The sequence below is a fragment of the Bufo gargarizans genome, chromosome 10 (genome assembly GCF_014858855.1).
Source record: "Bufo gargarizans isolate SCDJY-AF-19 chromosome 10, ASM1485885v1, whole genome shotgun sequence".
Lineage (NCBI taxonomy): Eukaryota > Metazoa > Chordata > Amphibia > Anura > Bufonidae > Bufo > Bufo gargarizans.
The window spans coordinates 86074863-86102143 of NC_058089.1; the positions used below are offsets into that span (position 1 = coordinate 86074863).

At 43.7% G+C, this 27281-nt stretch overlaps 1 protein-coding gene across 1 annotated transcript in view; it reads right to left on the bottom strand.

Moving 5' to 3' along the window:
- The window catches only part of LOC122920076 (low-density lipoprotein receptor-related protein 5-like), an 833413-nt gene that overhangs the window by 739799 nt on the left and 66333 nt on the right, over nucleotides 1-27281 (bottom strand). Inside the window, 2 exon segments of the mRNA XM_044269285.1 lie at nucleotides 16650-16821; nucleotides 16922-17318. Coding sequence (XP_044125220.1) covers nucleotides 16650-16821; nucleotides 16922-17318 — 569 coding nt within the window.

The window sequence follows — 27281 nt, forward strand, 5'->3', positions numbered from 1 at the left end:
TACAGAGGTCCAGAAACAGCGGAGGCAATTTACGGCGGTGAGAGTTCGGCTGCGGGAGAAGGGACTGGTCTATGCTATGATGTATCCAGCACGCCTCAGAGTCCAGGATGGGGACCTGGTGAAATTTTTTGCCACCCCAGAAGAGGCGTCCGACTGGCTCGACCGCAGGGGCTGAGTATACTGGGACTTGTGTATTGAGGGTCTTAAATTTGTGTTTAGGTTGGTCACTTTATAAGATGGAGCTGAATGTGCCAAACTTAAGTTGTCCTACTATCTAGGTTCTGTTCTTGGTTTACCTAGAGTGGTGGGCTGCAATACGGGTCTCCCCGTCCTTATCTACTAGTGAGGAGACTGAACGTGGGGTATTTAGGCTTGGATATGTTGGGGTTATCTGGGCAGGGTGGGGGGATTTGCCCGCAGTTCTGGGCATATTGGGATGTTTTTACTGTATTCTTGACTAATTGGTGTGACTGTGTGTATGTATGGCTTGGGTGGTGCAGTTTCCTCGTGGACTATAGCTTTGCCATACCGCCATAATGGCAGTCTGTCGGTTTGTCTCCTGGAATGTCAGGGGCCTCAATGATAAAGTCAAAAGATCCCTTGTCTTTAATTTTGTAAAAAACCATAACCCTGGTATATTGATATTGCAGGAGACACATCTGCAGGGACGGAAATTGCTGGCGCTGAGGAGGCCCTGGGTAGGAGCGGCTTATCACGCGGTGTATAACTCCATGGCGAGAGGTGTGTCAATTCTGGTGGCGAAGTCCCTTCCCTTCCGATCTCATTCTGTTCAAACTGACGTGATGGGACGTTTTGTGATCCTTCACGCGGCAATCAGAGGCATTGATTACCTTGTGATAGGGGTTTATGTCCCCCCCCCCTTTTCAGAGGGAGGTATTGGACGAAATTATGAAGCGAGTAGCAGCATTCCCTCCGTTGCCTCTGATTGTGCTTGGGGCTTACAATGCGGTATTAGACCGGTCGATGGATAGGCTTCGCCCTGGTGGGTCACATACTGACGCGTTGAACTCCTGGGCAGGGGTTTTTGCTCTAACAGAGGGCTGGAGATATATGCACCCTGATCTTCGTCAATACTCTTGTTATTCGGCTTCTTATGCAGCCCTCTCCCGGATTGATTTAGTGTTTCTTAGTAGGGACTTGTTGCCCTCGCTAGTAACCACTGAATATTTACCTAGAGGTATTTCTGACCATGCCCCTTTATTGGTGATTCTGAGACAGCCTCTTGCTCCTGCCGAAAGGCTATGGAGACTTAATAGTAAATGGCTGGAGGTACTACCGGTGGTTTGTGCTGCGCAGCAAGGGATGAAACATTATTGGGAACTCAATGAGGGCTCGGCTAATCCTCTGGTGGAGTGGGAGGCCTTTAAGGTTGTGTTGCGCGGTACCTTGATCCAGGTAATTGCATCATATAGGAAAGAACTGAGTGCCACTAGACTTAAATTGGAAGGCGAGGTAGTTGGGAAAGAACAGGCTTATATCACAGAACCAAATGTTGTGAACCGTAGTCTATGGGAAGAGGCACAGAGGAAGCTTACCTTGCATCTCACAGAGTACACCCAGAAGAAGTTGCTATTCCAGAGGCGCCTAGTCTTTGCGGATGGAGACAAAAATGGGAGTGCCTTGGCTTTCCTGGCTAGAACTGAAGTGCCACAGACGGTAGTTCCACACATGTGGGGATGGGTTGAAGGTATATCGGCCGGGAGATATTTGTGAACAATTTGTTCAGTTCTATACTGACCTGTACAGTTCTAAATCCATCTCTTCTCCAGATGAGATCCGTTCATTCCTTCAATCCATCCCACTTACGCCTTTAGCTGCGGCCGATAGTGAACATTTGGGGAGATCTATTGATGAAGGGGAAATCAGGGCAGCAATCGAGGACATGGCGCCTGGGAAGTCACCTGGACCAGACGGCTTCCCGATTGAATGGTACAGGTTGGATGTCACTTTGCAATCTGCTCGTCTACTTAGATTCTTTGACTATGCATATGAGTCCGGGCAGTTGCCTTCTTCCTTTGGAGAGGCGACCGTCATGGTGATTCACAAAGTTGGGAAGCCTCCGGATCAGTGTGCATCGTACAGGCCAATTTCCCTGCTAAATACGGACGCAAAAATCTTAGCCAAAGTCCTAGCTAGGCGTCTTGGCGGGGTTGTCTTGTCCATTATTGACCCAGATCAATCTGGTTTTATGCCCGGAAAGACAACTGATATAAACCTCAGGAGACTGTTTACAAACTTGCAGGTCAGGCACGATAATGCGGGTTCTAGAGTTTTGGCATCCCTTGATAATGAGAAGGCCTTTGACTCGGTAGAGTGGCACTTTATTTGGGAGACAATGTTTCGCCTTAACTTCCCTCCCTCCTTTATCAAGTGGGTCCAATTGTTATATCAGGCACCTATAGCACGTATTAGAGTGAATGGGGTTATCTCCAGGCCCTTCAGGTTGTATAGAGGCACTAGACAGGGGTGTCCTCTTTCCCCATTGTTGTTCGCCCTGATAATGGAACCCTTAACACAATTGATTAATAATAGTTCTCTGATAGAAGGGTGGACGATAGCGGGGATCCAAGAGAAGGTGTCACTGTACGCAGACGACCTGTTAGTTTACCTGGCAGACCCTGGCCCTTCCTTAGAAACCCTCCTGGATGTGGTAAATGGATATGGTGGGTACTCTGGATTGCGGGTAAACTGGGCCAAGTCCAGTTTATGTGTAATAGATGTGGACGAAGCCGTAGATATCTCCCCAGTGTCTCCCCTGAGAGTGGTAGAAAGTTTCCTTTATCTAGGGATTTATATTCATAGGGACCCTAGACAGTTCTGTCAATTGAACCTGAGACCCACCATGGAATATGTCAGGCGTAAGCTGGAGGCCTGGGAAAACCTTCCTTTGACCCTAGTGGGAAGAATCAACAAAACTTTTGTATATATACAGGGCAGCTCCGGTAAGGATCCCTAAATCCCATTTTGACATCTTGGATAGAACCATGTCCCGTTTCTTGTGGCACCATCAGTCCCCCAGATTGGCGAGAAAGACACTGAAGGCCTCCTACGCACAGGGTGGACTGCAGCTTCCGGATATGTATATTTATTATATAGCGACATGCCTAATGTATGCATCTTGGTGGATTAGGGCGGATGCCAATAACCCAGCGGTGGTATTAGAGGTGGCACTGACTGGGTCCTATGAAGCTCTAGCTAATCTGGTGTATAGGGGGGGCAGGGACACAGGTCCTGGGAATTATACGGACACTATGGTAACGGTTATCGAGGCTTGGGTGAGATTTGTGGCGATACACACCGAAAACCAGACAGGCGACACCTGGTCCCCTTACACTCCGCTATGGCGTAACAAGCTCCTTCCGGAGCTCTTACACCTTTCAGATTTTGAATTCTGGCCTAGGAAGGGCCTTAAGTATCTAACACAATTGTTTCATGACGGGATCTTCCGATCTTTTGAGAGCCTACGAGGTGAGTTCCTGCTGCCCCAGACGAGCTTTTACCGCTTCCTCCAACTGAGACATGCCTGTGAGAAGCAGTTTAAATCCCTGACCCTAAATTTAGAGTGCGGCCCGCTAGAATCAGTAGCTAGGAGGGAACTCCCATACAAACCAATTTCTTCCTTTTATGCTGAAATTGTCAAAATGCAAGAATCTCCTATTAGGCGTTCCTTTGTTAAGTGGGCTGAAGATATTCCGGAGCTGGAGGATTCTCATTTGGAGGAGTGGCGTCTGGGATGGAGGACGTCGGTTATAAGTGCTAGAGATCAGCTCATTCAAGCTAAATGGATGCATAGAGTGTACTTGACCCCGTTGCGTCTTCATCAGATGCGGCAGATACCGAGTCCAGGTTGCGATAGATGTGGAGAAGCTAGGGGCTCTTTCTTCCATATGGTTTGGCTCTGCCCGGTGATGAAGACGTATTGGAAGGGAATATGTAACTTTATTAATGCTAAACTGGGGCTCCCAGGGATTTGTAACCCGCTAATTTGTATGCTAGGGTTAGTTTCTGAAGCTACTCCTTCCAAATATAATAGAATATTGTTACGATTGTTGATGTTCTATAGGAGGAAGAATATACTTTTGAACTGGAAACCGCCCAAGTGTCCTACAGTGAGCCAATGGGTACTCCCCATAAATAAAGACCTTCAGATGTATAAATTGACATACGAGGCAAGGGGAGTGCCTGATCGATTTGATAAAATCTGGGGCCTTTGGGTCCAGGCTGAGGGTACGACTTGAAGTCATCGGCGATGGCGACTGCATCACCCAACGTGTGTATGTGAGTGTGTATGCGGGTTGAGTGAGTTCTAGAAGCAACTTGGTGATAACAGTGATACCTTGTATTGAAGTCACATTCATGTCTTTTATGGTCAAGATATATGTTGACAATGAACTTGCTAATGTGAGTGCGTGTGTCATGAGGAATTTTTTCTTCTTTGTTCTCCCCTTGGGAGTGTTGTACTAAATGTAAAAAAGTCAAATAAACGCTATTAAAAAAAAAAAAAAAAGTCCTAAATGGTTGATGGTGCCTAGTATGTATAGCAAAAAAATGTCCTTTTTAAGGAATCTGTGATAGGTATTCTGAGGGATATGTTCAATTGGAGTGATTTTGATGGTATTCAGATTTCCAGGGTGCTTCAGATTGCAATGTTTGCTTACCCCTTGTTTGAGAAATCCTTTTATGTTGCAACGGTGTTGGTCAAGTTGGTCATGTAGCTGTTGTGTTGTGCGTCCTGTGTATAGCATTCAATGAGATACATGACATAACCAGTTTTGCAGTCCATATAGTACTTAAAGGGGTTGTCTCACTTGAGCAAGTGGCATTTATCATGTACAGAAAGTTAATACAAGGCACTTGAGTGGTTTCTGGATATCCATCTGGTGCTGATTTAGCCTACTCAGGCCAAGATTTATTTTATTGTGTGTGCCCATTTGAATCTAATTGTATGCCTAGAGGGAGACACTTTACTTAGATATGCATCCTTCGTAAAAATGAACCAATATTTTGACAGGATTCTCCTAATGTCTCCATGATCCGCTGTATAGGTGGTGAGTAGGCTACGTCTTCTGAGAACATTTTCATCCAAACCATCAAAGAAGGATGGTGCTGTCACGCAAACAAGTGTTACTAAATGGCTCCAAAGGATGTGAAATCAATGACTGAGCTCTTTGTTTTCCAGCTTAAAACTGCCGATGCGGAAAAAAATGTGAAACTGTTGGTTTTTACAAGTGAAATTTTACACATAGATGCACATAATTTTAACAGGCCTGCACATATTTTAGGAACCCTGCTAACAATCCTAGACTTACAGTATATTTTGAATAGTATTGTTACTATGTAAACTAATTTATATCATTGAAATCAGCCTCAAAATCCAAGACAATCCCCCACCAACTAGCAAGATTAGCAAGATTTAAAAAAAATATATACAAATGTAGATGATTTTTCACAGCAAAGCCATCTAGTTAGTGAACATATATACCCACTCAAATATTTAGTATTTGCCCAATACAACTGTGTGCAGCAAAACATTCATGTTACACTACATCATGGTGCAAGAGTTACAGAAAAAGTACCAGGTGACTTTAAAAAAAAAATCTAAAGGGCTCATAGTGGGTTTAAAAAAATAAAAATAAAAGTAAAGAAGGGATACTCACTTAACCAATCCCATTCTGACACTTACCAGGACTTGTGTTCTACTTCCTGCTACTGTCTCAACCCAGAAAATGTCCGACACTGAGCCAATCCTAATGGTATGTACTTCCCGTTCTTATCGCAACACACAAGAAATGCTCACTCAGCCAATCACTGACTCAATCCCTGCTGGACAACACTTTGAATGCAAACCTGTCAGGACATTTATTTTGCCCTACCTGAAAGCAGTATATGATAAATGCAAGATGAGCTTTGAGATACCTAAGATTTTATCTGCTTTATATATATTTCCAAATATTGCTCAAATACGTTAAATATACAGATTTTATGTAGATAATAATTTTCTAAGCTTCCTATGGTGCAGAATCATGAAGGTATCACTTGGATATGTGATTCTATAGTATGTGATTCTGCTGCCTACATAATGCATTACCAATGTGGACATAGCAGGTTTAGGCTACTTTCACACTTGCGTTCAGAGCGGATCCGTCTGCATTATATTGTAAAACATTTTCTAAGTGTCAAAGTAGCCTCAGACGGATCCGTCCAGACTTTACATTGAAAGTCAATGGGGGACGGATCAGTTTGAAAATTGAGCCATAGTGTGTCATATTCAAACGGATCCGTCCCCATTGACTTACATTGTAAGTCTGGACGGATCTGCTTGCCTCCGCACGGCCAGGCGGACACCCGAACGCTGCAAGCAGCGTTCAGGTGTCCGCTTGCTGAGCGGAGCGGAGGCTGAACGCTGCCAGACTGATGCATTCTTTTCTTTTCAATTTTCTTTTTATTCAATTTTTTTTAAAATAGAATAATAGGAATCAGTAGATGTACATTGTAAGAAGAGATTAGACAATCAATATCATTACAACAATGTACAGCATAAAGACATATTGTACAGATCATTACAAGCTGATTAAGATGGGGGGGGGAACCGTAGAACTATGTTGTTGACGGAAGAGGATTGGGCTTGTAACTCCGGAGATATATGCTTATTTTTTTCCGTCGGAGAGAGGGGTGTAAGGAGATGGGGGAGAAGGAGAAGAAGGGGGGGGGGGGACCTCTAGTGTGTGATTATGGTTGTAAACACCCATGATGAAATTAATTTGATTCGCATAGAAGTTGTATAGTTGAGGTAGAAGATCGATATTTAACCCAACCATCCCAAACTTTAAGAAACCTATCATGGGTTCTCAATTCCCAAGCTGATAACTCTTCCATGTGAAAGATGTGATTAACTTTGTGAAGCCATTGTGGGAGGGTGGGGGAGCTTGGCTAGATCCAGTGTTGAAGAATTAATGATTTAGCTGCGGCGGTAAGGTGTTGAAAGAGGATTCTTTTCTCGGGTGGGATATTATCTAAGCGGATATTGAGAAAAATAGAAGCCAAAGTTGGATCCTGTGTTAGGGTGCATATTTCTTTGATTGAGCTGAGTACCTGGGTCCAAAATGGGTTGATCACTGGACATTCCCGCCACATGTGGATGTTTGTGTCTCTCGAACATTTACATTTCCAGCAGGTATCAGAGTTCAGACAGGTCATCTGCTTTAGTCTTACTGGCGTATGGTACCATCTAGTTACTATTTTATATGAATTCTCTTGAAGTCGAATGCATCTAGAGATACCATGGGATTTGAGGTATATTTGTTTGGTTTCTGCGGTAGACCAGGTGGTGTCAAGATCTTCCTCCCAATATTTTAAAAATTCTCTAATGTTTGGATGTTTTAATTGTTGTAAGATATTATAGATCTGAGAGAGTAAATGTTTAGGAGGGGTGGTGGAGGTTGCTAATTTTTCAAATTGAGTTAGCTCTCTAGGGCTAGTAGTCTGGGAAAGGTATGGTTTTATTAGCGAGCGTATGTGGGCTTTATGTATTGAGTGCATCGGGATGAGGTTCAGTGGGTCTTCCATTTGCTCTTGGTTGAGAAAAGAATACAGTGTGATGGAGCTGATGTCCTTCAACTTGAGACCTGTGTCTTTATATCTCTCATGATATAAATCTGAGATGTCTGTTAACGTCATTAAGGGGGATAGAGCGGGGCTTAAAGCGTCCATATATTGGGGCCATAATGATAGAGAGGATTGTGTAATAGCGTTTGATGTGAGTTGGGAGATAGGTTTATCTTTTTTCCTCCAAAGCAACGATCTGAGGGGGGGTGTAGCCAGTAGATTTTCAAGTGGGAGCCAGAGTTTATTTTTATCTGACCTTATCCATTGTACTATTCTGGCAATGTGGGTGGCTTCGTAGTATAGTCTCAAGTCAGGTACCGCCATGCCTCCTCTTGATTTATGTTGGGTTAACAGGTTCCAGTTTAGTCTAGGTTTTTTGTCATCCCAGAGATATTTGCTTACAATTTTACGTAAATTGTTAAAAAAGGATACCGGGAGTGGGATTGGGAGAGTTTGGAACAGGTAAGTCAGTTTGGGAAGAAGTATTGCTTTAATTAGGTTCTTGCGACCCATCCAGGACAAGAAGGGTAAGGCCCACGAGGATAATATCTGTCTAAAGTTGTTTGGAATTTGAGCATAGTTGAGAGAATATAAATCCCTCCAGTTGGAGCTAATTTTTATACCCAGGTATGTAATATGTGATTTTGGCCAATGGAAGGGGTGTCGGGAGCGTAGAGTATCTGTTTCTTCTTTGCTAATATTAAGACCAAGTGCCTCTGATTAGGAGGTGTTTATTTTGAAATTTGATATCTTGCCATACTCTTAAGATATTTTGTAGTGCAGGTAAAGCAGAAAATGGATTTGACAATGTCAACAAGATATCATCCGCATATGCAGCTGTGGTGTGTACATAACTGCCATCATTAAAACCCTTGATGTCAGGATGTAATCTGATGGAGGCTAATAGTGGTTTGAGTGAGAGTACAAAGAGGATTGGCAAAAGTGGGCAGCCTTGCCTTGTCCCGTTGTATATATGAATAGGCGCCAAAAGGTTTTGGTTTATGCGTAGTCTCGCTGTAGGGGTATCATACATCAAGAGTATGGCATCCACGAACTCCTGTGGTAGGCCAAAGTGTAGGAGTATCCGTTTCATATAGGTCCAGTCCACCCTGTCGAACGCCTTTTCTGCGTCCGTTCATTGTAAAACCAAGGGGATTTTCTTTTGGTTGGCTATTTGTAAGATGGAGAGAATTCTCAGAGTGTTGTCCTTCCCCTCCCTTCCGGATACGAACCCCACCTGCTCTGGAGAATTCAAAGAAGGGATTAAAGGTTTGAGTCTGTTGGCCATCAAGCTAGCATATATTTTCAGATCTGTATTTAACAGAGATATTGGCCTATAACTTCCACATTGGGTGGGGTCCTTCCCCTCTTTATGAATTAAAGTGATGTAGGCTTCAAGAGCCTGTTTTGGTATGTTGAATGTGCGTTGAATGTGTCCGTCAGGTGAGGGAGAAGTACATCCGAGAAGGAACTGTAATAAGAACAGGGGAGGCCATCTGGTCCAGGCGCCTTCTGTTTAGGGCATTTTCGCAGGATGGACTGGACCTCAATTTGAGTGAAGGGTTTTATCAGGTCTGCATGTGTGTTGGGGTCTAGTTTGGGGAGGGTGGCACGGGATAGGAAATTCGATATCGCAGCTAGAGAATCCTGCTCGTTCTTTTGTTTCCCTGGGGCGTATAATTGGTATAATGAGGAGTAAAAGTTGATAAATTATTTTTCAATTTTCTCAGGGTCATTAGTAATATCTCCTCTATTGTCCTTCATTTCCCTTATAAAGGTGCGAGCTTTTTTCCTTTTTATAAGGGACATCATTAATTTTGATGCTCTATCTCCGTGGGCATAAAACGAATGTTTAACAGACATGTAAAGTTTGGCTGAGTTTTTGTTCAGTAGATCTCTAAGCTGTAATCTGAGGTCTGTAAGTTTTTGGAGAATTGGCGCAATAAGAGATTGTTAATGAAGTTTTTCCAAATTTGAGATCTCTGTCTGTAGGGATTTAATTTTTTGTTCCCTCTGTCTTTTACAGTATATGCCAATGGAGATGAATTCACCTCTGACGGTTGCTTTGTGTGCCTCCCATACTACCGGCATAGAAACCTCTGAATTGTTGTTTATCTTAAAATATGAGTTGAGACGATCCGTAATTCTTTTATGGAGACCCGTAGAGGTGAGGAGAGTTTCATTAAGTCTCCATGGTGGCCGCGTGTTCGGTCGGTCGGACATTGTTATTTGAATATTTAAAGGTGAGTGGTCTGAGTGTATTCCCGAACCTATTGTAGATGACTGTACTATAGTGAGGGAAGACTGTTGGAGAAAGAAATAATCGATCCTATGGTAAGTGTTATGTGGTGTTGAGTACAGCGTGTAATCTCTCTCCGAAGGGTGGAGAAAGCACCACACATCAGTCAAGGATAGTATCTGCATTGATTTTTTAATATGTCTGAGTGCCTTGTAAGAAAGGGTGGAACGTCCAGAGGACGTATCGAGGAGAGGATCTAGTGCTACGTTGAGATCGCCACCAACTATTAGTACTCCTTTTGTCATACTATGTATCAGTGTCGTGGTGTCCCTTATCCATTGTGGTTGATGTGTGTTAGGGGCATAGAGATTTGCTAATGTAACCTGTTTACCATTTAACAAACCAATGAGTATGAGCAGTCTGCCCTCATTATCCTTGTATGTGCTCTCGAGTTCGAATGTGGTATGTTTGGAGAAAGCAATGGCTACCCCACTGGAGTTCTTTGTATGAGTATGTGAGTGATACCACTGGTTATAAAAATGGTTTTGAAACGAGGGGGACTTTGTTGCAAGGAAGTGGGTTTCTTGTAAAAATAGGATGTCAGCTCGGGATTTTTTCAGGGCTTGAAGGAGTTGGCTGCGCTTAAATCGGGGAGTTTAGGCCTCCAACATTATAAGCGATTAAGTGTATGGTGGTCATGGAGGAGGATGATGGGATATTCGAGGGTCAAAGTTATACCTGGGTGTTGTGATGTAGAAGGGTAAGAGGTCCAGGAGTTGTAAATTAGGGAGAGGCTGAGAGGAGGTAAAGGTCAAACAGTAAGGATTTGACTGTGAAAACCACAGACGTAACATCTTAGAAAGGATGAACATCAGAAAATGAAGTAGAACTTGTGCATGCGTCATCATGAAGATGCTGTAGCCGTGAGGGTTCTATCAAGTAAAACATTGTTTTGACTATAACAAGAGGACTTACAGGTCAGGGACATTTATCTGACCAAAAGAGAGTATCCGATCTGAACCTCTAGGTATGTGGGGTAATGTTAAGGGGTGAGAGAGATCAAGACACGCTCCCAATGGAAATAAAAGTGCCAAGTAAGCAGGATTATGAATTTCCGAAGATATGATATCTCGGCTCTCTCTTTCGTCCCTTTAGAATAAAATGTCACATAGCTAGAAGTGGATCTAACAAAGGGAGTAGCTGCTTCAAACTGTAATTACGAACAAAAGAACTACTAAATATAATAGAATGTGCACCAACGGAATCAGTGAACTAACATCACCCATGTTAGGACAGTTCTCAGGTGGGATCAATATCCAGTCGTCTAGGGGTCAGTTTCCCTAGTCTTTTCCTGCTGCGGCTCTTCCTCTCTGCTCCGGTTGTTTCCCATGGCGTGGGTGGTGGGATTATCGGCAATCCGGTGAGGTCTGATATTGGAGACCAGTCTGGAATGTCTATATCAGTAATCTGAAGCAATGATAAGATTTCTGCCAATTCGGAATGATCTCTCAGGATGTATCTTTTCCCTTCAACGGTAAAGGAGAGGCCAAACGGCAACAACCATCTGTAAGGAATGTCTCTGTGACGTAGGGTTTCTGTTAAAGGGTTTCTGTTATTTCTCTTGGAGAGTGTGACCCTTGGCAGGTCTTGATAAATTGATATCTCAGATCCCTTAATTTTGACCAAAGGTTTGGTACGGGCAAATTTTAGGATGTTGTCTCTCATGGAGTTGAAGAGGCGGCAAATTACATCTCTCGGTGGGTCCGACCCTTGTGGTTTAGCTCGTAACGCCCTATGCGCTCTTTCGATGGAAATTTCCAATAGATAATTGTCCCCTAATATTGCAGAGAATATTTGTTTGACTGTATCGAGTAAGGCCTCTGTAGAAATGTATTCTGGGATACCCTTGAGTCTCAGGTTATTACATCTCGCTCTGTTCTCCTGGTCTTCCTTCCAATTGACTATTTTGTTCATATGTGTCTGACATGATGAAAAGTTTGCAGAGGTCGCTTCCGTATATGAGATTATTTGTGCTTGCGTAGACTCCAGTTGCTCCACTCTTCCCCCTATGGATTTCATTTCTTGCTTTATGTCTTGCAGTTCTTTTACAACAGGTTCGAGCGCTCTTGAAAGAGCCTGCCCCAGAAAGGCTCTGGAGATAGGTAAGCACGTGTCATCTTCCTGATCGCTTTCCATCCCTGAGGTGTTATTAGGTGCAATATCTTTAGTTAAGGAGCTCGAGGGCGTGTTTCTTTGTGAATGTCGAGATTTTGTAGGTGGAGCAGGGGGACGTTTCTGCATATAGGAGTCTAAAGAGCCTGTGAGACACTTGTTGGAGGGGGGCCTGGGTTTACCTGGGCCGATCTTTACCATCACTACTTAGCCAAAAGAAAGAGATAATCAATCCTCTTAAGTGCGAACGTCAAGGAGCAGCAGGAAGATGTGGATGAAGTTGTAAGTCCTTCTTACAATCTGTCCTTAAAGCCCTCAATGGCCACGACTGCTGTTTACATAGGTTTCTGCATTTTGCTGCCTCTAGTAATCTTTTTTAGGAGAGGCTAGAAAAATTGGGCCAAAGACCCTAGAAACTATTCAAAGATAGGAAATAGTCTCGACTGAAAATAGGTGAGTATATCACTGGGGCCTTTTGCTGGGAGTCCTTCCTGATGAAGCCTCTTCAGTAATGTGGTTGTTCTGCGAACAGACTGTCAAAAAGATGGTAGCTTGTGTTCTTCTGCACAGCGATTTGGGGTGCAGATCTCTGGTTATGCGTGGAGCACTGGTAAGAAACAAATGTGCGCTCAGATGAAAGAACGACTACACTCCGACAGTCCGGTAGTTTCTGGGTCTCCGCAGACACCTGTGGTCTTGTCTGCCGGTTAGAAAATACAATTGTTCTTATCTTGAATAATCGCAGCAGAAGACGCGGGCTGAGAACAATTTCGGGAGAAAATTCGCAAGCAGGCTGATATTGCGACTAGTTCGGCTGCGAATAATTTAGATGCGAATAAATGTCCGCTTGATGGGACCAAGATCGCGAGTGTTAGGCCGTCTTGCGATCAGGGTTGCGGGTGATCGCAGCGGGGTTAATCGCTGTCGGTCTTCCAGGCCGGTCTTCTTTGAACGGTACTGGTGGTGCCGGGCGCGTGTCGACTTTCGTTTATGTGGGGAAAGGGGTTAAGGTAGATGGGAGTAACTAATGTTCTCGGTTTCTCAGAGCTTACCCCCGCCACTGCGTGCGCCGGAAGCCGTTGCTGGTAGGTTCGTACGGTCCATCCGTTCCTCAGACTGTGTGTGGGCCTACGTGTTGATGCTCGGGCGATCCGATTCTCCACTGGGCTCAGCCGTGGTGGGGGGTCCAATCACTCCTCAAGCCGCTCTGCTAGAGGTGGCTCCGCTCCGAGATCTAGCCTGTGGCTCTGGGCTGTATAGTAGGCCGCACAGGACAATTCTTGCTGAGAGTCCAGATTTTGGTACCGGAACGTTCCAGACAGTGTGCTGAACGCAATGAGGTAGGTTCTGTGGGGATGTCGTCAAGAAGCAGTGCTGTTAGAGGGTTTTAAAGGTGATACCGAGCAGAGCTCTTCAGCAGTGCGACCTATTCCTTCAGCAGCTAGCTCCGCCCCCAGACTGATGCATTCTGAGCGGATCCGCGTCCACTCAGAATGCATTAGGGCTGGGCGGATGCGTTCGGGGCCGCTTGTGAGCCCCTTCAAACGGAGCTCACAAGCGGACACCCGAGCGCTAGTGTGAAAGTAGCCTTACTTTATTAAAACCATTGTAAAATTGTTCAGCAAAGAAAAAACTGGTTATTAGTAAGAACATCCTAATGCACAGGTGCACGTCGCCATGGCTGAAAGCACAAAAGGCAAAACAAACACAATGCAACATTCAGGCCTGATCCACACAACTATGTCGTTAAACATGCCCTGTTTGTCGGCTGAATCTCCCGGACTGACTGTATAATGTGAGTACAGTACAAAGGACCTGTAAATGTATAGAAAATGAATGTGTTATAAATAGCTATGATGCAGTCATTTAGCATCAGGGGAGCTGCAGTGGGCTGGGGAGATGCGACAGACTGAGCATGGTTGTTTGAGTCAGGCCTTAACCTCTTCAGGACACATGACGTACCGGTACGTCATGATGTCCTGGTACTTAAGGACACATGACGTACCGGTACGTCATGTGTTGTTCCGATCACTGCCGCCCGGCTGGCAGTGATCGGAACAAGGTGCCTGCTCAAATCATTGAGCAGGCACCTAGGCTAAATGCGCGGGGGGGTCCCGTGACCCCCCCCCCCCCCATGTCGGCGATCGCAAAAAAAAAAACTCAGGTCAATTCAGACCTGCGGTTTGATGCGCTTTTTGCAGTTTCTGATCCCCGCGGTCCCTGACCGCGGGGATCAGAAACTTTATAATACCCAAAATATATATGGTTTTCCTCCCCCTGCACCCCTGAATGATATTATGTGGGCGGGTGGTGCAGGGAGAGGGTTGCGGGCGGTGCGGGAAGCGGGATCGTGATCCCCCGCTCGCCTCCCCTTGAATAATCGTTGGCGTCTAGTGGGTATACCAGGGTGCCAGCACATTGCTGGCACCCTGGTATAAACGGCTGACATCGTTGATGCAATGTCAGCCGTTTAACCCTTTCCATACAGCGGTCCGTACGGAAAAAGTTAACAGCGCAGGGAGCTCCCTCCCTCTCCGATCAGGGGGCTGCTGTGCCTTTGCAGCCCCCGCCATGGAGAGGAAGAGAGCCCCCAGACAGCCCCCCAAAGCCCCGTCCTCACCCTTCCCTGTCTGCGAAGTTGTGGCAGACGGGGAAGGTTCCCATGGCAACAGGATGCCTGCTCAGGCGTCCTGCTGTCCATGGTGCTGAACAGATCTATGCTAAAGACATAGATCTGTTCAGTGTAAGTAAAATACAGTACAGTACTATATATTTTACTGTACTGTATTATACAGACATCAGACCCACTGGATCTTCAAGAACCAAGTGGGTCTGGGTAAAAAAAAAAAAAAAGTGAAAAAAAAAAAAGTAAAAATCAAAAAACACATTTATCACAGATTAAAAATGAAAAAAATAAAATTCCCTACACATGTTTGGTATTGCCGCATCCGTAACGACCTGATAAAACGGTCATGTTACTTTACCAGAACGGTGAACGCCATAAAAATTAAAAATTAAAAACTATGTGCCAAAAAGGTATTTCTTGTTACCTTGCCGCACAAAAAAGTGTAATATAGAGCAACCAAAAATCATATGTACCCTAAACTAGTACCAACAAAACTGCCACCCTATCCCGTAGTTTCTAAAATCCAGCCTTCCAAAAACCGTATGGCATTCCTTTCCTTCTGCGCCCTGCATATGGGGTGTTTCTGTAAACTACAGAATTAGGGCCATGAATAATGAGTTTTGTTTGGCTGTTAACCCTTTCTTTGTAACTGGAAAAAAAAATATTAAAATGGAAAATCTGCCAAAAAAGTGAAATTTGGAAATTGTATCTCTATTTTCCATTAAATCTTGTGCAACACCTAAAGGGTTAAAAACGTGTAAAAATCTGTTTTGAATACCTTGAGGGGTGTAGTTTCTTAGATGGGGTCACTTTTATGGAGTTTCTACTCTAGGGGTGCATCAGGGGGCTTCAAATGGGACATGGTGTCAAAAAAAACAGTCCAGCAAAATCTGTCTTCCAAAAACCAAACAGCGCACCTTTCACTCTACGCCCCGCTGTGTGGCCGGACAGTAGTTTACGGCCACATATGGGGTGTTTCTGTAAATGGCAGAGTCATGGCAATAAAGATACACAGTCTTGTTTGGCTGTTAACCCTTGCTTTGTTAGTGGAAAAAATGGGTTAAAATGGAAAATTAGACAAAAAAATGAAATTCTCAAATTTCATCCTCATTTGCCAATAGGTGTTGCCACTCTTGTGCAACACCTAATGGGTTAACAACGTATGTAAAATCAGTTTTGAATACCTTGAGGGGTGTAGTTTCTTAGATGGGGTCATTTTTGGGAGGTTTCTATTATCTAAGCCTCACAATATGACTTCAAACCTGTCCATAACAAGTGGGATTTTGAAGATTTCTGAAAATTTTCAAAATTTGCTTCTAAACTTCTAACCTTGTAACATCCCCAAAATATAAAATATCATTCCCAAAATGCTACAAACATGAAGTAGACATATGGGGAATGTAAAGTCATCACAATTTCTGGGGGTATTACTATGTATTACAGAAGTAGAGAAACAAACTTTGAAATTTGCTAATTTTTGAAATTTTTGGGTAAATTAGGTATTATTTTGTGCAAAATAAATAATTTTTACCAGCGTCATGAAGTACAATATGTGACGAAAAAACAATCTCAGAACAGCCTGGATAAGTCAAAGCGTTTTAAAGTTATCAGCACTTAAAGTGACACTGGTCAGATTTGCAAAAAATGGCCTGGTCCTTAAGGTGAAATAAGGCTGTGTCCCTATGGGGTTAAAGAAGTACTCCCGCAAACATTTTTATTCTCTGACCTCTTAGAAAGATACATGATGTAATCTGTCGTGAATGTAATCTTCTAATCAGCGACTGTATTTGTGAGTTATCCCCTCCCTTATAATTTTTAGCTGTGTCATGTGACAGGAAGTCAGTTACTTATCTATTCAATCCTATGAGATGGACGTTGGGGCTCCTATAGGAATACGTAGAGAAACTGACTCCATAACAGCTCTTCACAGCTCATAAGAAATGTAAAACATCTGCTTGTGATAAAACTAGCAACCATTTTACCTACCTCTATTTTGTCTGTCTTGGCATCACCCCAGTAAAGTTTGCTTTCTTGAAGATCCAGAGCCAATCCATTAGGCCAACCCAAAGAGGAATTAATAAGAACTGCCCTCTCTGATCCATCTAAATAAGCAGACTCAATCTTTGGTTTTTCACCCCAATCTGTCCAGTACATGTAACTAGATTAAAAAAGGGTCATTAAAAAGTAATATTAAACTGCAATCAACCTTGCAATCTCATTATAGCATTTGAAGTTAAAACAAAATAATGCTCACTTACCCAGTCAGTGGATTTAAGACAATAGCCCTTGGTTCATCCAGGTTTTCAGATATTAAGATTTTTCTGGACGTTCCATTAAGGCGGGTTACTTCAATACGGTCAGTCCCTGTGTCCGTCCAGTAAAGATTATGGGCCACCCAGTCAACTGCTATTCCATCTGGATGTTGTACGTCAGTTGTAACCAATGTCTGTGCTCTAGAACCATCCAAATAAGCACGACGAATTGCTCTAACTTCGTCATCAGTCCAATAGATGTATGACTCCACTGGGTCATAGTCGATAGCAATAGCATGCCTTATGTCATCAATCCGGAGTACAATATCAGTAAAATCAGGGGTGTCTAAAGAGATCCTTCGCAGATCTGTCCTTCTTGCAAGCAGCAGGACATCATCGGCTCCTACAATAACCAATGAACAACTTTAAGTAGAAATGATCATTTTATTAAAAGGAGTATTCCAGCATAATTCAAACAATGCACCATGGCTTGCAAATGGTTAAATAATGAAAAAAAGGGTTTATACTCAACTGGCAGCAACTCCGCTGCACTCCACTTTCAGGAAATATCTACAGTTTGTTATTGCCTGCCTCCCAGCCATTTCATGCCATATTAAGAGCTGGAGCAGGAAGTCAAGCGCAATACAGACCTTGGTACTGCTGGAATGGCAGTGGTAGGAGATCAGAGAGGCATGTATATCTATTGTTTTCTTTAGAAAAGCATTTGCAGGCAATTCAGCATTGTTTCAATTAAAAACATTACATTACATGTTTCATGAAACATTACATTACTATTTTGAAGGAGAACTACATAAGAAATGAAACCAAGAAAATTATTAAAGTGGTTGATATAAATGAAATTAAAGTCTTGGACAATATCCCAGACATAAAACAGTGTCTAATATACCTGTTAGGGGTTAAAAAATTCGGATCTCCAGCCTGCCAGCGAGCGATCGCCGCTGGCAGGCTGGAGATCCACTCACTTACCTTCCGTTCCTGTGAGCGCGCGCGCCTGTGTGCGCGCGTTCACAGGAAATCCCGGCCCTCGCGAGATGACGCGTATATGCGTCGTTGAGCGCAGGGCTGCCGCCTCCGGACCGCACATCTGCGTTAGGCGGTCCGGAGGCGGTTAAAGGCACGTTTGAGATTTAAAATGATCACAGGGGAATTAAGTATTAAAGCAAACCTGCGTTTAAAAAAAAAAAAAGTTTGCGTCCTGGCTCTGCTTCTTTGTACAACCATAAAAAGGGTCTTTTTGGGCGCCCCTAATGTCTTTTTCAGCCATATTTTTCACTATTTCACCTGCACAGATAGATGCATTTCTCTCACAAGCAGGGGGCATCTCCCTTCTGCGGATTCTGCCCGTACTGTACTGCAGTCGTGCTCTTTCCCATACTTCCCACATGTTTTCAGCTCTGGCGCTCACAGAACAGGGAGGGAGAGATCACACTTTCAGAAAGGCAGGATGTGATGTTCAGAAGCAGAATAGAAGCAGTTCTTTTATCAGACTCAAGGTTTCAGCTAGCTCTAAACACGCCCCCACTTCCTCTTTGTTACTAGGGATGGATCTTGCCTGATAACAGGCAGTAGACGACAAATTAGGAGTAAGTGAGACCACTAGTGGCCTTGACTTTATTTTTAATTTTTTTCTGGTGGATGCAGACATTAATGAAAGGTGTTATTATAAGGTAATTACAAATCTTTTGACAATCATTGACAGACTAACTCTAGCTCTAATAAACCAGCAAATACAAAAAATATGACAGTTACTCTTTAAATACAAACAATCATTTCAGATGATAGATGACAAACAGTCATCATATGAAAATAAGTCTGATCAAAAGATCACACAACATTTTTCTTTGAAAGAACATTCTCAGAAAGATTATTTGTCCTTTACCCTGTGTCACTGAACATGAATGGCCAGTCTGAATGACTGTGTAGTGGCCAATGTGAACTAAAAAGTGCATGGCTAAATCTGTGAAACAATCGTTCACAAGGCAATACTTTGCTCAACTATCATCCTGTTTAATATGTATACCTACCTTTACGCAGTGCCAACCCAAACCAATGTGCTGTTTGTATTGTACAAGATAGGACAAGGAAAATGACAACCCCTAGTTTCCAATGAATTCATAAACATTCAGGAGAAATAGCAGAGAGGCATCACAATTCACAGTTAAAAGAAAACGCTATTTTATGGAGAATGCTGGATGGTATTCTTTAAGTATCTTCCCTAGAAGCATACATGAATATAGAGGAAATAACTGAACACTTGACATCTCAAATATCTAACCAGAGTTAAAGATTTGTTTTAATCAGATCTTTTTTTTTCTCAAGGAAAAATCTGAGGAGGTATACGCTTCAACGTTTGTCTATGTTGTCAAATCTCATATCATACCAACTACTGTAAAGCAAATCTCCAATCAACCTGCAGGTAACACACAGAATAAAAAAGATACTAAGGATGAGTGAACCCATGGCTGTTCAGGTTTGGTCTAACTTTGTTTCAAAGTTCAATTTGAGTACCTGAACTTGACCCCGAACCCCATATCAGTCAATGGAGACCCGAACTTGCTTTAAAATGGTTGTAAAATAGTTGGAGTAAGGGCTGCAAAAAGAAGCAAACTTGTGTGGCTAGGGAAATAACAAAATAATATAGAATAGAAAAAAAATAAAAAAAATTATCTTGAAACCAGGAGGCAAAGGTCCAAGTGGAGTAGAGGGTTGAGGAGGTGGTGGACATGGCAGTGTGGGTGGAAGTGGCAAAGAAGATGCAGGAAGTAGCCAACACAGTTTTAGTGTTATTTTTCTTTTTTTTTTTCTTTAATATTTTTTGGGGGGATTTGGGGAGGTCCAAAAACATTGGGAAATGACAAACAGAACAAACGGAGCTGGAGTATAGTGGCTGGGTGCACACTGTGCCCAAGATATGGACAACTCCCGTGGGATCCATGACTGGTTCATTTTTAATGAACGTGAGCTTGTCCATGTTGGCTGTGGACAGGCAAATGCACTTGGACACGTATTGTTCCAACATGTTGAGAAAATGCTGCCTCCAGTTGAGATGGTCCGTATCAGATGGTGGTGCTGGATATTGTGGCGTGCAGACAAAGCTTTGCCACATTGAGGCTGGGCTACCTGTGCCCCTGCTGCTTTTAGTGACTTCCTCCTCTGTCTCCGACTCGTGCTTCCACTGAGCCCCTACAGGTGGAAACAACAACAGTAGTGGCTCTACCAGCGTTCGCTTGTACTTATGCATCTTCCAATTACGCTCCAGTGACGGAAGAGAGAGTCCTTGGAGCGGGGATCCAGCAAGGTGGCCACCCAGTAATCAGCACTGGTAAAAATGAGGGCAAATCAACCTCTGAGCCACCTGTGAACAACTGGCCTGATAATTGTGGGAATGATCCATGTTCCTCCTCATCTTCCTCCTGTGCCACATCCTTATCCATCAGCGCCTGAAGTGTTTTTTCAAGGAGACATGGGCTAGTAAGGCTGATGATTGGTGGTGAAATGGTGATGTTCCGCAGAGTGACTCACCAGTGTGTGCTGCAGCTGAAACTCCACTATGCCTTCTGCTGCTTTCACAGTCTCTTAGCATGTGCAAGGTGGAGTTCCACCTTGTGGGTATGTCAAATATGAGGCATTGAGTGGGAAAGCCAAAGTCAAGGGTTAGAACGCCAAAAGCAAACACAGATGGCCCGCACTTTCTGCAGCAGCTCCGACATATCAAGGTAATTTTTCAAGGGACCTCTGCACCACCAAATTCAGCACATGCGCCAGGCAAGGGATGTGCATCAAACCAGCTAGGCCCACAGCTGCTACGAGATTTAAACCATTATCGCACACCATCAGGCTGGGCTTCAGGCTCAGAGGCACCAACCACGTGTTCTTCGATGCCCGTCAGAGCTCCTGCACGCTGTGTTTTTTTCCCCTAAACAGAGGAGTTGATGGTGCAGGTGTTACGTTGACCGGATGCAGAGGCAGTAGAGGAGGAAGTGGAGTAGGAGGCAACAGGGGGCACGAGAAATGTCCAGCAATCCTCGGTGGTGGTAGGACATGCGGCAAACTGCTTTTTGCCTCAGGCCCAGCCACCACTACATTTACCCAGTGGACAGTTAGGGAGATATAATGTCCCTGGCCCGTACTTACTGGCCCACGTATTGCAGCGCACACTTTATTTTTTCCGGCACTTGTTTGTGAGGAAAGGGATGGCCTGCCTGGAAACGTAGTGGGGGCTTGGAACCACTTACTGTTGGACAGCCATCATTAGGTTTTTAAAAGTGTCCATCTCCACCAGAAGGAATGGCAGCATTTCAAGGGCCAGGAATTTTGAAATGCTGGTATTCAGGGCCAGGGCTCACAGGTGGGTAGGGGGGTACTTCCTCTTTCTCTTTAGTGTTTGGGGGATGGACAGCTGAACGCTTCCATAGGACAGTGTGAAGATGCTCGGTGACACTGCTAGTGGTGGTGCTCTCTTTGCGGGGAGCCAGGCACTGTCGCTCCAGGAGAGTGAGGGGCAGAAGAGGGAGCAGGACGAGCCTCAGATCTTTTGTGGTTTTTCAGCTGTCTACTCCACTGCGGCTTGTGCTTTGCATTTAGGTGCCTGGTCATGCAGGTGGTGCTCAGGTTCAGAACATTTATGCCTTATTTCAGGCACAGCATGAAAACCACCCGTGTCTTGTCGTCAGCATATTGGCTATCCTCAGGATAGGTCATCAATATCAGATTGGGAGGGGTCTGACACTTGGCACCCCCGCCGATCAGCTGTTTGAGGAGAAGGCGCGTACTGTGCAAGCGCTGACTCATTCATTGTTTACCTGCTCGCCATCGCATCCACAGAGGTGAGGAGGTTGTAATTATATCCAAGCCGTCCCAGTCATTTCAATGGGATGGCTTGGGTGTAGTTACACCTGCTCACCGCTGAGGATGTGACGCCGAGGAGGTACTGTAAACAATGACGAGGAGGCAGTGCTGGCACTTCAAACAGCTGATCGGCGGGGGTGCCGGGTGTCAAACCACCCCCTCCTTCCCGATAGGCTATCATGAGGATAGGTCATCAATAAAAATAACTGACAACCCCTTTAAGAACTTCCACGCCAGGGAACTCCTTTGTGCTGGCTTTGTTGTGCTCTGGCTTTGTAGTACCCACAGAATTAACAGACAGATTATTCTATTTCTGTTTCACAGATGCAAAAGGAGGAGTTTTGCAACCCAAAAAAGGGTTTACATCACCCACAGAATTAACAGACTGGTTATCTTTTCAATTTCAGTGTCACGGATGCAAAGGAGGGGTTTTGCACCCCAATAATGGGTTTAAGTCACCAACAGATTAACTATTATATTACTGTGTAACTGGTGCAAAGTAGGTGTATTGCACCCACAAAAATGACTATAGGTCACCCACAGAATTAACAGCCAGATGAAAAGCCTAACACTATCCCTCATTACAGCTGCATCCTGTCCTGACACTAGATAGAGCAGAATGGCAGTGCAATACATGATCGGCATTTATACAGGCCAAGTCACGTGCTGTATCACAGCCATACCAATACTAGTCATGACTGTGATGGCTTCCAAGTGCCCACAGTTTAAAAGCTTGTTGATTGGCTGTGCTGCAGCCTTTCAACAAGCTTTATTTAGCATCCGAACAGGGATTTCCGTGGCAAAATCCAGTTAGGGTTCACTCATCCCTAAAAGATACACATCTACTTGAGAATGAGCGACAGTGTGAAATCCCAGACTACCTCCACAAAGATCATTAATAAGTTTCTTAAACTAAAACTCTATTAACAATGAAGTACTGTATACTTCTACACTCTGAATGAAGCATTTTGACCAAGGTGTTTATTGTAATAATCACAAGCCTAAAACCGTGCATGAGACATAGGGGAAACATGAAACAGACATCAATCACATCAGCAAGCATCAGGGACGTGACCAATCTTGATTCACACAAATACAGATACTGTGGCTTTTTGGCAAAACTACCACTATAGTATATACTATGACTCCGATACTTTGGCTAGCTTGATTTTGACACACTAGTCAAGCTTTCACAGTCTACAACAAATCCTGTGTAGTAGAACATTGAACAATCACTTTATACTGAAAAAATACCAATGTCTAATTTAAACAATTCTGCATATAAAGGGCTAATTTTCTTTTTTTGTAATTATATTTAAAATAAAAAATAATTCATATAAAAGTATTGTGAGGTATTTAGGGGAGATATTTGCTGCAGGATTTGTTGTGTCTTCCCCACAATCACCAGTTCTGAAGAAAGACCAGGTGTAGTAATCACCTGGGGATAAAGGAAAGGAGTGAGAGGGGGGAGGGGACTTGCACACAGAAGGCTGGAGTGGCTCTGTGTGGTCTGAGCCAGGAGGGCTGAGAGACCACTATCCCCCAAGAGACACTGGTGTGGGACCAGCCTAGAGGCTGCTGGAGGTTGGACTGGGAAAGCCACATCTCATCACGGGTGTGAACTGTGTTACGCTTTAGGCGAGTCAGGGAAAACTATGTGTTTAGGTAGAGCCCAGACAAGCAAGGTATGTTATTTTGGCTTTGTATATTTTTTAGTTATGCCGTGTGCCACAATAAAGCACAGTTTGGCCCCTAAATCATGGTTTACGTGAAAAAGTGTGTGGTTGCAACCCCCGAAAAAGAGCTAATTCCCCACAGTATATAACAAATAATTTGTATTTGTTAAATATAAGAAATAGGAGACATCTGAAATGGGAGGATATTTTTTTCACAGCAGTGATCCAGATGGTGACCAAAATGGTCTCCAATGAGACTTTGAAGTTACAATTGGTGACAAGACTTTTTAGTCTTGTCGCCATTTGCAACTAGACCCGCCACCACCCTGCAGTTGAATACTGCGGGGGGCACAGGAGCCAATAGTTCCTTGTCTGAGGACTATGAGCTAGCAAATCCTGATACAGGCAGTGACGTGTGCGCATCTGGCATTTGCATCCCACCATCCCAGGCTGTAAACCAGAAGAGGTTGCAGCCTGCATTGTGACCTCTGGCGATCGGGACACAGGTGTTATTGTTTTACAGTGCCCACTTGTTTTATTGTGTTATTTTTTTACAGTGCCCACTTGAGGCACATTACTTGCAGGAAGAAGAACACATCCGGAATCACTGGGGGACATTACTACTGGTGGGGCTCTGTTGGGGACATTACTACTAGGGGGCACTGTGGGGGACATTACTACTAGGGGGCACTGTCAGGGGACATTACTATTGGAGCAGCATTGTTGGGACATAACTGGCAGCATTATTGGGGGCACTGTCGGTGACATTAATGGAGGGGTACTGTGGGGGACATAACTGGCAGCATGATTGGGGGCACTCTAGGAGAATTGCAATATTGGGGGACAGTATAAGGGGCATTATTGGTGCACTGGGGGACTTTTAATACTAAGAAACTATAGGGGGAATGTTTTAATATGAGAGCACTATATGGGGCAATACTGAAGGCATTTTAATACTGGGGCACTCACTATAGCTGAAATTTTTGTACAGGAACAATATTACTGGGGGTACAACAGGTGACATTGATACTGGGGGAACTATAATGACATTTTTACTGAAGGTAAAATAGGGGGTATTAATGCTGGAGGCACTGTAGACTCATTTCTATTATAGGGGCAAAATTTCGACTGGGGTCACTATTTTTTCAGCAGTATAGTATTTGAGGGCATTGGAGAGCGCAGTATTGGAAGTGTCGGCAGGGTTATTTAATTGGGACAATAGGATGTGTTTGTGTTAAAAAGGTGGGGAGGTTGATGGAAAAATTGACAAGTCTAACATGTCTGTGTAACAACCTCTGCAGGGAAGAGATGTTAAGGTGGTCTGGGTCAAATGGAGGAGATGAACTCCTAGGTATTTTAGTCTGAAGCACTGTTAAGCAACTATTTAGGAGTTTGCTCCAACTGGAGACCGCCTTTAAGAAAGCAGTCCCTAAAGATCACCTAGTTAACTGCATGTCTTAGGCTTTGTGCAACAGCTCGTGTCAGTTTCAGTCTGCAAAAAACAGATCCTTGAAAAATGGAAAGCCTTCATGGGCTGTTTGTTTTTATCTCAGTCTAAATAATATATTTGATATTTTAGTCAAATAAAACAAACAAGAATATGACTTACAGTGAGATTATTTTATTGAGAACACAGATTCATTGAAAAAATGGATATGTGAATACCCCATTTACTTATATACACTGAATGTTTTGCTCCCATTTTATATGAGCTAAACTCAAAGATCTGAAACATTTTCTACATACACAAGAGACCCATTACTCTCAAATATTGTTCACAAATCTGTCTAAATTTGTGTTAGTGAGCACTTTTCCTTTGCCGAAATAATCCATCCCACCTCACAGGTGTGGCACATCAAGATGCTGATTAGACAGCATGAATATTGCACAGGTGTGCCTTAGACTTCCCACAATAAAAGGCCACTCTGAAATGTGCAGTTTGATCACACAGCATAATGCCACAGATGCTGCAACATTTGAAGGAGCGTGCAAATGGCATCCTGACTCCAGGAATGTCTACCAGAGCTGTTGCCCGTGCAGTGAATGTTTATTTCTCTACCATAAGCAGTCTAAAGTTTCAGAGAATTTGGTAGTACATCCAATCTGTCTCACAACTGCAGACCATGTGTAACCACACCAGCCCAGGACCTCCACATCCAGAATGTTCACCTCCATGATCGTCTGAGACCAGCCACCTGGAAATCTGCATCAACATTTATTTGCATAACCAAAGAATTTCTACACAAACTGTCAGAAACCATTTCAGGGAAGCTCATCTTCATGCTTGTTGTTCTCATCGGTCTGGACCTGACCGCAGTTCGTTGTCGTGACCGACTTGAGTGGACAAATGCTCACATTCTATGGCATCTGGCACATTGGAGAGGCATTCTGTTCATGGATGAGTCCTGGTTTTCACTGTTCAGGGCAGATGGCAGACAGCGTGTGTGGCGTCATGTGGGTGAGCGGTTTGCTGACATCAACGTTGTGGATCGAGTGGCCCATGGTGGCAGTGGGGTTATGGTATGGGCAGGCATATGTTATGGACAATGAACACTGGTGCATTTTATTGATGGCATTTTGAATGCACAGAGATACAGTGATGAGATCCTGACGCCCATTGTTGTGCCATTCATCCACGACCATCACCTCATGTTGCAGCATCATAATGCACAGCCCCATATTGGAAGGATTTATACACAATTCCTGGAAGCTGAAAACATCCCAGTTCTTGCATGGCCAGCATACTCACCGGACATGTCGCCCATTGAGCATGTTTGGGATGCTCTGGATCGGCGTATATGACAGCGTGTTCCATTTCCTGCCAATATTCTGCACCTTCGCACAGCTATTGAATAGGAGTGGACCAACATTCCACAGGCCACAATCAACAACCTGATCAACTCTCGACGAAGATGTGTTGCACTGTGTGGGGCAAAAAGTGGCCACACCAGATACTGACTGGTTTTCTGCCCCCCCCCCCTCCCCCTTTCTCCAGTAAGGCAAAAGTGTGCACATTTCATGCTGTCTAATAACCACCCTGATATTCTACACCTGTGAGGTGGGGTGGATTATATCGGCAAAGTAGAAGTGCTCACTAACACAGATTTAGACAGATTTGTGAACAGTATTTGAGAGTAATGGGTCTTTTGTGTATGTAGAAAATGTTTCAGATCTTTGATTTCAGCTCATACAAAATGAGAGCAAAACCTAAAGTGTTGCATTTATATTTTTGGTCAGTGTAGATACAAAGATAGATAGATAGATAGATAGATAGATAGATAGATAGATAGACAGACGGACAGACAAACAAACAAACAGATAGAATAGATAGATAGGTCTCTATATAGATAGATTGATAGAAAGATAAATAGATAGATAGAAAGAGATAGAATAGATCGATATATAGACAGATTGATAGAAAGATAGATAAATAGATACATTGTTAGATAGATGGATCGATTCACAGGCTAGGCTTGATTTAACTGTTATTCTGGCTCTTTAGTGTTTCAGCTGTTTGCGCAGCATGATGCCTATGCCTCATAACACATGTATAAACAGTAGTATTGGGTTTGTGGAACGCTTGGGCAAGTTATGGGCAGGGAAAGGGGCTCATCAAAGGTCCTAGATAAAATAGCTAGATAGATAAATTGATAGATGTATGATAGTTCGATAGATTGGGAAAGTTTACAAGATTTAGACTCCGGCACTCACTTATTTTGAAGTGTCAAATTCTCCGTCTTTATTCAGCAAGTATTTCACAGACAATACAGGACTCAAATTCTCTCTGATGTAGGCTGTTGACGCGTTTCGAAAGGTTCTTA